The 12559-nt window shown below is 39.9% G+C and overlaps 1 protein-coding gene across 1 annotated transcript; it reads right to left on the bottom strand.

The window, feature by feature from the left end:
- Nucleotides 1–1610: 1610 nt before the first annotated feature.
- Nucleotides 1611–11427, bottom strand: sltm (SAFB-like, transcription modulator). The gene is made up of 20 exons (XM_037094551.1): nucleotides 11288–11427; nucleotides 9895–9982; nucleotides 9743–9798; nucleotides 9219–9246; nucleotides 7252–7885; nucleotides 6597–6640; nucleotides 6361–6476; nucleotides 6109–6258; nucleotides 5874–5986; nucleotides 5633–5793; nucleotides 5423–5526; nucleotides 5233–5289; nucleotides 4999–5138; nucleotides 4703–4883; nucleotides 4272–4396; nucleotides 3445–3618; nucleotides 2649–2960; nucleotides 2392–2527; nucleotides 1811–1965; nucleotides 1611–1722 (listed from the first exon to the last, which is right to left on the bottom strand). Exons 1-20 carry the CDS (start codon nucleotides 11420–11422, stop codon nucleotides 1611–1613), a joined length of 3021 nt encoding a protein of 1006 aa, XP_036950446.1. The 5' UTR covers nucleotides 11423–11427.
- Nucleotides 11428–12559: the final 1132 nt, after the last annotated feature.

Raw genomic sequence — 12559 nt, 5'->3', positions numbered from 1 at the left:
AAAACCACTTTTACTTGTAATTGAGTAACATTTCAATAAGTTAACTGAAATTGGAGTAGAGATTTTTCAGTACAGAAATGTTCAATAATTAAATAAACAGTAAAAATAATAAAAGGTGAAATCAAGATAATGGACAAAAAAATAAAATGCTACCAACTGCTATGCTAGACATATCTGATTTTTTCTTGGTGGATGTGACACTGCTCTAATTCATCCGCCATAGGTTTGGGGGGAGAGAATCCTTCTACATAGCAGAGAGCAGGAAGCTATTATATACAAGTATTGCATCCATTGCATGGGAAATCCAGGGGGCCACACCAAACAATGAGATTATCAGAGAAGGTCCTTTGTTTTCCCACGTACTCTAAAATAAAGTTTCAAGAATGAACTGATATAATCTGTACAGTCTGAGGTGAGACAGGAAGATGTAGCAACTTAAATCTTCAGTTGTTTTTATATAATGCTCACATGGTATAAATTTCTCATATACGTTAATCCCATTTCATCAAATAATCCCCCCAATCTGACACTCATACCAGACAGCATCATTCCAAAGAGTACTGGTTGTTGTTCTGGCAAATAATTAAGCCGACACATATGGCAGTGTGCATAGTTCTGGATGGTAAAGGGGATGTGGACAATGCAAAGAAGGTGATGTAGAGACAATGATGCTACCACCAGCATAAGCCATTCTAAGTCAGTCTTCAGGAATTTAATCAAGCTTTATCAACCCATTCTGACAAGTGTATGTGACAGTCCTATGTACATGCAGTGTGGCTCTAGATGTGCTGGTCAAAGTGTAAAAGGACAAATAACTTCATTAGTTATTTTTTTAAATTAAGAAGAAAAAAAAACTGAAATGACTGAGAAAGCAATATGGAAAATTGTTGTGAACTGACAGAAAAATCCAAAGTACCAGAAATGTGAGACATTTGACTGCCAGATGTCAGTAAATCTGCAGAATAACAACAACGAGAAAATATAAAAACATGTGTTGTGGTTCCTTCACATAACCACTGAGTGCCCTGCTGTAACAGACTGAAAACCCAGTATTTATTTCAGACACAGACCTGTATGTTATTCAACTCATGGCCTGTGAGAGGTATTTTGCTACAATGCAGGCTAGTTTACAGTTTGACATTGTTTTAGCAAATCCATCTAAACTTTACAAAACAGGAAATCCACACAAAGTATGTCTTCTCAAAATAATGTCATCTGTTTCCTCACAGAGAAACAGCCAAATGATTGCTATCACTTCATGAGAACTATAATACACTAAAATAAGACTTATTACACTGGAAAACTGAGTGTGACACTAGGCTATTGAAAATGTACATACAACACTCAAGTAGCGTAGACGTTGGTAATATCACTTGAAAACTTGTTACAAAGACCTAGGGCTGTACAACATCTTCCGAAATAAGTAAAACATGTGCACAGGGTTACTCAAAAGTTACAGCAGAACTGTCAGAAAAACCCTACACTGAGGTAAACACTGGTCTATACAAAATAAAATAGTGTCATCAACCCCGTGGCTGCAAACATGCCACCTAAAACTGTTGATATCCTAAAAATAAAAGTTCAGAAAAGTCTTCAGCTTTTGTTTGCAGTTAAAACTGCCGCGGCGTTCCTTTGTAGGGCTTGAACCCGCCCACATTGCTACCGCTGGGAATGGAGCTGCTGGTGATCTGTACAATTCGGTTCAGTCCAGATGAAGAGTGACTGAAGAGAGAGAAACAGAGGCAAAGTCTAAGATGGCTGAGAGCAGGGTTAGGCAGTTTGGTCGGCCTTTTAATAAAATTTGGTATACCTTGAAGGAGCCATCATGCTGCCCCGGCTGTCTCCCAATCTGCGATTATCAGGGAAGCCCCGTTCCTGGGAGCTTGATCCACCGTGCCACTCCTTCCTCATTCCCTGCTCCCGGTTGTGACGTTCCACCACAACTTGTCGGCCAGAGGAGAACGGCTGAAGAAACAGAAGAGAAAATTCAAAAAGATAATATGTACTATCGATGAGCTAAAAATACAAACTCAAACAAACTGCTGCTCTGTGTTAGCGGAGCCCAGAGAGGCAACTGAGACGAGGCACTCGAGAATCTGCCTTTAGTCACATTCTTTGGACTGCATGAAAAAATGACCTTCACAAAGAAATCCACGGTACAGCAGTATTAAAGAACTTCAACAGATTGATCACAGGCTTGTGCAAGCAAAGTAATGACATATGGGGCTAGTCTCATTTGTCATGTCCTATTTCAAGCTGCTAACGTATTAAGACGAGCATCAGACATTTTACAATGACAGTATTTTTTACATGACCGGTCAATATCCTGTAACATATGTAAAGGGGGACCTCAGATGTGCACTCATGCTTTTAGAAGGAGGGTAAGCTAACCTGGTTGCTCATCACCATGGGTCTTGAGTCTCGCTCGTTAAAGCTGCTTCGTCCACGGCTGCTTGAGGAGCCTCCTCTGAGTGAAGGGCCTGGGCCGTCTCTGCCTGGTCGCTCTGTGCGCATGCGCATAGGTCCTCTGTTCAACCCAGCGTTACAGATACAAAAGAAGACAAAAAAAAAAAATAGCTTTCAATTCATGGAGGAAACAAAACATGCACATGCCATAATGCTTCTCATAAGACTGCATTATTTTATACCTCAAGTCTCCCTTGTTGGAGTTCATGCCGCCATCGTTCTTCCATCCATGCCCTCCATCCCTGGGTGAACGGTTGTGCGACATGCTCGGCATTGTAGCTCTGGCTCCCATGGGGCGATCATGAATGGGCACAGGCCGCCTCTCATCTCTGTCTCTGCGGTCTGTGTCGCGGAGTTCGGTGCGGGCAGGAGGAGGTGGCTCAGCTCTGCGGACTGTTTCAAAGTTCTTGGGGTAACGCTCAAAGCCAGAGCTCTCTCTGTGAGGAGCAGGGCGACTTTTCTTCGCCTCTGGCTCACCATCAAACCGGTTACGTCTTAACAGAAAAACAATGTGGGATTAGTCACATCACAAAAAGTGAAATTACTAAGACATAGCATAAAATGGTTAACTTGTTTGGCCAAAAATACAGAGACTCAGTACAAACACACTTGTGTCTGTTCTGATGTATTCTGAAAACTTTTGCTTCTCAGTTGACATTTTCATGATCCACACAGATTACATTTTTACTCAGTTCTAAATTCTGAAAACTACCTACATCTGGAAGTGAATGTTACACTTCATGTAAAAAAAAACAAACAAACAAACTCCTGAACAAACCTACATTTTTGGAATACAATTTACTTTACTTTTTGACTGGCAGCTATGGCTCTGTTCAAATGTCCCAGTGACTGGTTGACAGACATCAATATTTTTATCTTATATCAGATATAAATATTTTATATTATTGCATCTTCCTACAGTGTCTTCTTCCCTAAATAAGGCCTCTTGTAACTCTTGTTGGATTGCTTCAGTTGTACCTGTCATACGTGTTTGGTTGCTCGGCAGCAGCCTCTGGAAATCGACCTCTCTCTCTGGGATTGAAGTTCGAAAAGCGGTTCTGCTGCCGGTTGAAGTTTGAGCCTTGGTTCAAACGGACATCAGACTCAGACTGCATCTTCTTGTTCCCATTCCAATAGGAGTCGTCTCTGCGACTGACACAATACAGACATATCTTATGAGTGATTTGATCAGCAATGCTTAGGGTTATCAATGTTCACAATGTGTTGTGGTATTGTTTATTTATATTTTCAATTTAAATACAACATTGTTCTTGCTTGAAGAGGGTGACTGCTTGGTGTAAAGTTCACCCTCGCAGCCACTGAGCCGCAAAACAATTTTTTAAAGCTACATTTCATTGGAAACAAATGACATACAAGAAGAGTCATATCTTGAAAAAGTTGATCAAGATCCATCTGAATATTTATTATAGATGTCTACTGTGCATTTTTAATGTCAGTTAATTAGAGACCAGGAAAGTCCAATCATGACAAGGCAGTAGGAACAGTAAAAGGAAACTAGTGTGGAGTCAACGAGTAGCCCAGTTTGATTTCACTCAAAATTAACATACCTGAGACAAAATGGTGACTAGTTTAATGATGCCGACTAACAAATGTATCCACTAATTTTTGACCAGCATTTGGCCATTACCAGGTGTTCTGGATCTTATCAGAGCACTTTCTTTATTAACTTTAATATGAAGTGTATGATCACTTGTGTTCAGTTTAGCTCCATGATCAATCATCATCTTATTTATAATAACACCACAAAACTGCTAAGGGACAAAAACTGTGTAAAGTGTAAATACCCATGTTCTACTTCACGGCCTCTCTTGAGATTGTTTCTTTTTTCTTGCTCATATCGGAGCTGCTCTTGCTGCCTCCGCAGCTCCTCACGTTCACGTGCCATGCGCTCTGCCTCTTTACGCCGTTCCTGAAAGACACAATACTTAATTAGAATTAACGATAGAGACTTGGGTGTCCTAAAACAATCACAGGCAGACTATGCGATTTTATTAGAGTGTCGATGAATACTTTCTAAAACAAACAAAAATAAAAAAATAAATTAAAAAAATGTGGTAAATAAATTAAATTACTAACAACTTATTCTTAGAAACAGAAAAGCGCTCAGGCTGCCTTTTTTCTTCTGCGCATCTTAAATCGTGGACTACAGGGACGCCTGAACATTTGACTACGAAAAGGTGTTAACTTTGACAAGCAGGTAAATTTGTTCATGTACCTGCTCAATACGGACTCTCTCTCTCTCAAGCCTCTCCCTCTCCAGGCGCTCCCTTTCCAGTTTTTGTCTCTCCATCTCCAGTCTCTGGCGCTCCCGGAGCAGGTTCTCCCGTTCTTCTCGCTCACGCAAGAGACGGACACGCTCGCGTTCCCGACGATCTCGTTCAGCAATTTCACGACGCCTTAGGGAAAAAAAAAACAAACAAAAAATTTCTTAGCAATTTGGAAACATTCTTAAGACACACAAACCCTCTGTATTTCAAATCAACAAAATGTATGAACCGTGTTTATGACTACCTGCGCAACTCTACAGCTCTACGGACACGATCCACACGAGCCATGCGTTCACGCATCCTCTGCTCCTTCATCTTCTCAAATGGCAGGATGTCTTCCCCCTTGTTCATAAAAGGACGCGGTTTGTCTTTCATCATCTCCAACTGCAAAGGGAAAATAGAAAGGTATAAGTTACATATTTATCTTTATAAAAGCTAAGAAAGGATCATTTTAAAAGATAAATACAATGTTTTATACCTCTTCAGGAGGAATCAACCATTTTGGCCGCCTCTGAACGTTCATGTTGACAAATGGCTACAAAAAAAAAGAAAAAGAAAAAAAAAGAACCAAGCAGAATCTTATTTCATATCCTCTGATGACAGATCTTAAACACAATTCAAATTACAATTCACATAAATTCAATAAAATAAAAAATAAATAGTCTTACTCTATCAAAGTATCTCCCCCCCCTCCTGAAAGGTCTCATTTTGCCAAAATTAGAGTCTCCTTTGTTATGATATATTGGCACCATCTTGCCTGGGCTCTTTGGTCCTAGAGAAAAATAAAAAGATAAAAGTGAGAAAACAGGCATATGCTTCTTGATCAAATCAAAGTTAGATTATCTAATTCAGAAATGAGAAAATCAGTTAAAACATACGCCCATGCTTTCTGTCATCTTTCTTCGAAGAATCATTTCCAGAGTTGGATGAAACAGACTCAGATTTTCCACCTTTGGGATCCTGTTTCTTGGCTAAATCTTTGTCCTTTTCTGAAAGTTTATCCAATTTCTTGTCTTCTTTTTTGTAAGATGGCGGTGTTCTACATGTTAGGATAGAGAAAAGGGGTTAAATGTGCTTTAGATTAACAACAGTATTAACTTTGAATTTTATATCACCCACTTGTTAGTCAACTTTGCTCCTGTGGAAATGCGCTTGTCACTTGATTTGCTTGAACTTGCTTTGTCCTCTGCTTCCTTCTTTGAGCTGTCCTTTTTAAATGGATCATTTTTGGCCTGAAAAACAGCAGCAATGGAATAATTGCAGGCCCACTTTTTGTCCACAAATGACAGGGTTCCATTACACCGATCAAGATCCCTGAAAACAATTCTGACTTGATATCTGATTCCTAACTCACCCTTTCAACATATATCTGCTGTCCGTGAAGCTCTGTACAGTCGAGGTGGGAGACGCACCGTGTCACCTCATTACTGGAGGACATTGTCACCAAGCCATAACACTTGGAACCAGGGCTGCGAGCATTTGTAACCACCTTGGCGCTCAAAACCTGTTAGTAAATAATTTAATTTCAACATTTATCATCAACAAGGAGCTTAAATTCAAAGATATTTATAAACAACTAATTCCAAAAAAAGTTCACATAATTTACCTTCCCATATTTGCCAAACAGGTTCTTCAGATCAGCTGCTTTGGTGTTTGAAGACAGGCCGCTTACCCAAATGTTACGAGAAGAGCTGCTGTTGCTGCTACTGCTGCTAACAACTCCTGATGAAGACATTTTACAAAACATATTTAGCAGGCAATGGGTGTAAAAAGCTTCAAGTTGAACCAAACAGGAAAAACTTCCATGGGTTTCATAATTCTAACAACTGTTATAATTCTTACCCTTGTCGTCTTTTGCAGCTTTTCCATCTCTGTCTCTTGAAGAGCTACAAAGCAAATGTTGCAACAACAAAAGAAATAAGTGAAGGTAAAAAACAAAATAATAAAAACTCTGGTGTTAAGAGACATTCACACATCTAGTGAAACAAAACACCATATTTTGTTCTTTTCAGAAAAAAATCCTGTTGGCAAGGCGTAGATCTGAACCAAAGGCTTCATTTCTTTTCCGGTGGTGAGATGGGTCAGGTTGTCAGCCAATTTATTCCCTGGACCAATGAAATCTTCGGAGGTTTGTTCAACTTCACAGCGAATCATTTGACCAAAAACAAAAAACAAAACAAAACAAACAAAAAAAAACACTGCCATCACAGGGTCTAATGCTCTTTTACAGTGCCTTGCGTAGAAAAGGCTTTAAAACTGCTGGAAAGGTCAAAGTAACAAAATAAGAGGTGTTTTCAGAGCTCCTGGTAAATGTCACAATTTAACCAACTTCAGAAAATAAATCAAAAGTAGTAAATGGCAGGATTAGGTACACCAGTGAACATTTCCCTTATGGCAAAAAAAAAAAAAAAAAAAATCTTGACGCTACCCACAATGTTGCGTTCTTAGTGAGCTGGACTTGGTAGTAGTATCAAAGAACTGACATAGAAAGACAAACCTCTTTGCTTGACCTGACGCCCCAGTAGTGCAGGGGCCTTTCTTCCCAGAATCCTTTTCTTTATCTCCCGTTTCAGCTTTCTTCAAGGCCTCTCTGCCATCTTTCTTCGCGGCCTCACCCCTGGATCCATCATCGTTCTTACCCTCCGTCTCTTCCACCTTCATGTCATCATCTGGGCCCATCTCAGCAGAGGCCTCTGGCTCATCAGTGCCCTTCTCGGCCTCTGTATCTGGAAGTTTCACATGTTTACCTGTTTCCAGGAGATCGTCGCCATCGACATCTAGGGTGATGGCATCTTCATTTGGGATTGAGACAGACAGGTGATCATCCTCAGCTTCTTTGGAGGAACCAATGGCTTCTGCATCCATCTCAGCCAGATCGTCAGTCTCCATCTCTGGCTCAGCCTCCCCATCCATCTCTGGGTCAGCATCCTCATCAACCTCTGGCTCAGCCTCCTCATCCACCTCTGGCTCAGCCTCAGCATCGACATCTGGCTCAGGCTCTGAGTCAGCCTCAGCCACCACAGCCTCTGACTCTCGTTCAGCCTCGGCCTCAGCCTCAGGCTGAGCGAGGCCGTCTTCACATGGTGCTGGCTTAGAATTTTCACGAGTACCATCATCTGTATCAGTTACATCTGAGGGATTTAACAAGGATAAACATGGCAAAAAACAACTTTTAACATTGACATGTCGATTGTAACTTGACCTAAAAAGTAGAATAGAAAGCACATTTAGTGTTAATGGTCATCGAGGGCGTAGACACCACAGGAAGACACAAAACACACAATCTTCACTGGAAATGGGGGAGGATTTAGTGCTCTTCATTTCTTGACACATCTTAAGAACTTGAGTCATCATTCATTCTGAATATGCAACTCCAGATGCTTCCTACAAGTGTGGCAGTTCTCCAGATGGGAATCTTGTGACAAAGTTCAAATGAGGAGAGACAACTCATCAGTTCATCCCTCTGATTCTTCCATTAAGCAAAATGCATTTCCAGCTGATCAGTCCAAAACTCAGTTCATTTGAGTTGCAGTAAATCTTCAGTTGCTTCCAGTGTTTCTTCAACATTCAATGTCATCGATGTCTTATCAGAAGATTGCAGAACACTCCTCCATCATCATCAAATCCAACTTGTTATGTGTCCAGTTAAATATACACAACCGTGTACAGAAGTGTGTCCACTGTCCCAACAGTCTGCCCTTGCCAGTCCCTGGCCATGATGGGCATCACATCTCTTCACTGGACATCATACTGGCAGGAATATTTGCGATGTTGATAGATGTCTTTGATGAATATATGTAGTATTGAGATATTTCAGTTGCATCCTGACACAAGGCTTTGGCATCTCTACAAGCGTCCTTGAGTTAGCCAACTCCTGGCCACTTTCACAGGCTGTATCACCTCACAAAACCTGTAAAAAAAAGGAAGCCCAATTCCTGTGGTGAAGGGAGTCAAGTTTTCAGCACTATCCAGTGCACTTGACAGTGTGTTCTGTCCACCAGTGATGGTAATCAAAATGTCAACAGGAAAGTGCAATGATCATCTTTAAATTGGACATGGTTAGATGTCAGCCTGTTTGTGAGCCTTCACTCTTCGTTTCCCTTGGAAATGTAGTTAAATGACAGAGGCAACAGGAACTCCACACAAGTAGACACATTTTCTTTAAACACGCCGAGTTATCCAAGGAAATTGATTACCTGGGTTAAGGCAACCCAGATCCAATGATTCATGTGTGCACCAATAACAAAAAGACTTGAGTCGGTCTTCAGAAGTGTTCATTAAGTACATCCTTGGTGCTCCTCCTAGGGCATTGTGATCTAAATAGTGCAGTAGCTAGTGGAAGCATGCAATACCACTAGATGCAGTTTTTGCATTTCACCAGAACTCTCTTGTCATTATATACGTTAGCTGTGCAAAAGAAAAAAATAGAGTTAGCATTCGGCATTGGTGTGCCGGCTTACGCACCCTTTTCTGATTCATCCTCTTCAGCTTCCTAGAAAAGAAAATAAATGAATGAGCTGAGAAATACTGTAATGCAACAGACACAGCAACAAAAAGTATTTAGACTGAATACAGAAATTAATTATTGCAGTATTCTCATGGCTTTCCTTTATATCCAAAAAGTACAAACTGCAGCTAAAAGCACAAAGAAAAAGTTTTTGTGGCTTTCGAAAGGTCTGATTTACATTTTGGAGTAGTAAAACCTCTAAGTATGTAAGTCTAGTGTACAAACTGCTTTCTGTATTTCATATTTTACTTCCTCAGAGCCATGTGTGACCAAAACTTCAAATAATTTAATGGTTGCCTTTGCATAAACCATTCAAACAGCTCTCATGATGATAATGAGGCACACGCTTAAGTCAAACATTTTTGACAAGTCATTGCTATGCCTTAAAAAAAGAACTCTACAAATGTGGCAGATGATGCAAAAATGCCTAAAAAGCAGCAGAGCTGTGGCAAACATGAACAGAAATGGGTGCCATAGTCACCTTGGACAATACATCTTCATCCCCTGTGGTGTCCAGGTCTGAATCCCCTTTTCTCGCTGCAAGGTGAAATAATTTAAATTTGAAAAACCAATACAAAAACAAGAATATATTGACTTGCTTGGCCTCCATATGTCATTGGTTAAAAAGATTACCTTTTGCTTTTCCACCTTTACGAGGCAATGAGTCAGCTGGAGGCTGGATCTGAATGATTTCCGGGTCCCCACCTTCATCCTCAAGAGCCTTAAGAAAGACCAATTTATTTAAAAAACAAAAACTGCAACGGCTTTTATAAAATCAGTGAAATCGCCTTGTTTTGGATTTCCACAAATGGAATAAAAGGTTTCACATACTGATTAAATGAATCTTAAGCGTCTCTGGGATAATTTACTATAGATTTGATAGGCAAGTAAAATCTTCTAAAAGGCAACTCATGTCTACATTTTCTGCAAATACAACAAAGGTTTCATAAATTAATACTTGTCTGCACCACAGCCATGTTGTAGACAGTGTGGGGCTACAAATGTAGATCATTCCCATGTTTTTTGGCTACATATGTAAGTCATCTGTACCACTGTATTTTGGCCATATGACAGGGACAGTTGTGTTAAAAGAGGACAGATTTTGTTAGCGGCTTGCAAAAAAGTGAGAAAATGGTACAAGCCAGATCCATCAACACAAGATGATTGGCGGAAAATTGTGAATTAAATATATATCATGGAGCAGTTGGTAAGGACTCAAGAGGACTGATGCCTAGAAAAGTGTGAGGAATGGACTGTCCACACATCAAGGACAGGATAAAGACCATCACACCGACATCATCATAGGAACAAACTGTAGAGACATGGCAATCTAGCGTGTTCCTTTTCTGATGATTTGTTTCTATATCTTTTTCAGTATTTGTATATTGCATAAAAAATGCAATAAAAACAAAGTATGAAAAAAGGCTTCACAAATACGACAGTGGGTGAACAGCACTATGTTTTTTTTCGTAAAATTATCTTAGGAGCTTTCATAACATCTGGTGTAATAAACGGAGGATTGATTGTTCAACACTTTCCAGTAACTTTCCCTTTAACAGCTTAATTGACCCCGATGGTCAAGTCATTTCTTCGTCGTAGAAGCATGTGCGTGGTCCTCCGCGCAGTTCACAATAAAACTACGCCCCTATGTACTAACAGATTACAAACAAATGTCGCCGTTTGTGGTACAATAAAGGAACACAGATTCTGACTGACTGAATAGGCTAATTTAATGTGCCATATGCTCGTTAACATTGCAAAGCTTTAAGTGCAGCCACCCTTATTCGTGCGTTGTTTCGAGGCAGATGCAGATGTCTGTACTGACCCTCCCATTGTATGAACACTTACATTACATCTGTGCGTGTGACCTTAACGTTGACGCGACTGGATACTAGCCTGGCATGAAATCTGTCACAACATTCGCGTAAGTTAGCTAGCTAGCTAACGTTAGCCGTTTGCAACTGTGCATCGCATTCCCCAGCTCCGCCACCTTTTTCTGCGCCAATTCCGTTCATTTTTCAGTTACCTGTCTCAGTCTTGACAGAAGGACGCTCTTTACACCAGTTGTGTCTAAATTCCGTCGTTTGAGCTCGGATTTAAGATCAACAACTCTTAATTCGGATATTTTCTTACACTCCGTGGAAATGGCACCCGTCGCCATTTTACCTCAAGATTACCGAGTCGTGCACGCATACAACGGCGCGCGGACTATTTGCCCAGCTTCTTCTTCGTTGTCTTCATTTGTCGTCATTAAACGTCACAACGCCACTTCCTGTAGTGGAGGATCAAGTGAACAAACCTGTGTTCTATAAAATATTTAAAAGGCAGCATCTCTAAAGGAAATTAACCGTTCAAATGTCTTTTCTGTCATTAAAGCACACATCTCTTGTCTATTACAGTAGAAAATAAAAGCTAAATAGACTTAATTAATCATAAGTGGTGGTTGTTGCAGATTGTTAACTTCACTTCTCCTTTAACTCAATACTGCAGCTTCAATCAAAGGTTTATAAGTAGCTGGTTAGAGCCTTTCCACTAAAACGAACACAGATTTATGTGTTTTTTGTTTGTTTGTTTTTTTAAGAATGGGGTTGAGAAGCATTCTGTATACTCACAGACCATTCTTCATTACAAAATAAGCAGTTACACAGGCCTTGGCTTCATCTTCAGTCACAGTCAAGCAGCTTTCACACAGGTTCAGCTGCTTCTCTTGTTGATCTCAGAAGACTTTTGGCTGTCCATCCAATCGAAACCCAGTAAATCTTGATCCAGCAGCCTCAGATACCTGTAGATGTATTACAACTTATTGTTTTGTACAATATGCAAGATCTTTACCATGTGCTGTCCTGCACCTGTCAAGGTTAATAGGATACAAAAATGTCATTACATGGACCAACTGAACATGATATGTATTCACATAATCACACTGAAGCCTTACCTGTCTTTTAAAATCTACAAAAATGAGTACATCTTCACGTTTGTTTGATTAAGTTAGTTTCTGTTTATGTTTAGGTGCCAATTAAATGCCATTTTTCTCTACATTTTAATTTTAATAAACAAGACTCAGCCCCTGCATATACAAACATACATGGGGAATAAATGAAAATATAGTGAGCAGCAGTGCCATCTCTAAAGTCAAGGCATTGCTCTTCCCTTCAGTGTCAGTTTAATCTTCAGAACATGCCAAACTAACATCAAATGATAGTTACTGTGATAGGAGTTATTTAAATATAAAAATTCAAAATTTTCAAATTCCGATTTTTTTTCTAATCTTTGCCGTTTATTTACATTTTCAGGCATC

This window comes from Acanthopagrus latus, chromosome 4 (genome assembly GCF_904848185.1).
Source record: "Acanthopagrus latus isolate v.2019 chromosome 4, fAcaLat1.1, whole genome shotgun sequence".
In the NCBI taxonomy this organism is placed as follows: domain Eukaryota; kingdom Metazoa; phylum Chordata; class Actinopteri; order Spariformes; family Sparidae; genus Acanthopagrus; species Acanthopagrus latus.
Note: the sequence above shows the minus strand (reverse complement) of the source record. Positions and strands in the feature narration are given on the sequence as shown.

Bases quoted from the DNA above. Each gene is read 5' to 3' on its own strand.
- sltm (XM_037094551.1), bottom strand. From the start codon at position 11,422: ATGGCGACGGGTGCCATTTCCACGGAGTGTAAGAAAATATCCGAATTA. The intron at 4,397-4,702 runs GTACATGAACAA...TGTGTCTTTCAG, and splicing joins AGAGAGTCCGTATTGAGCAG to GAACGGCGTAAAGAGGCAGA. The intron at 2,961-3,444 runs GTACAACTGAAG...TTTTCTGTTAAG, and splicing joins CAACCAAACACGTATGACAG to ACGTAACCGGTTTGATGGTG.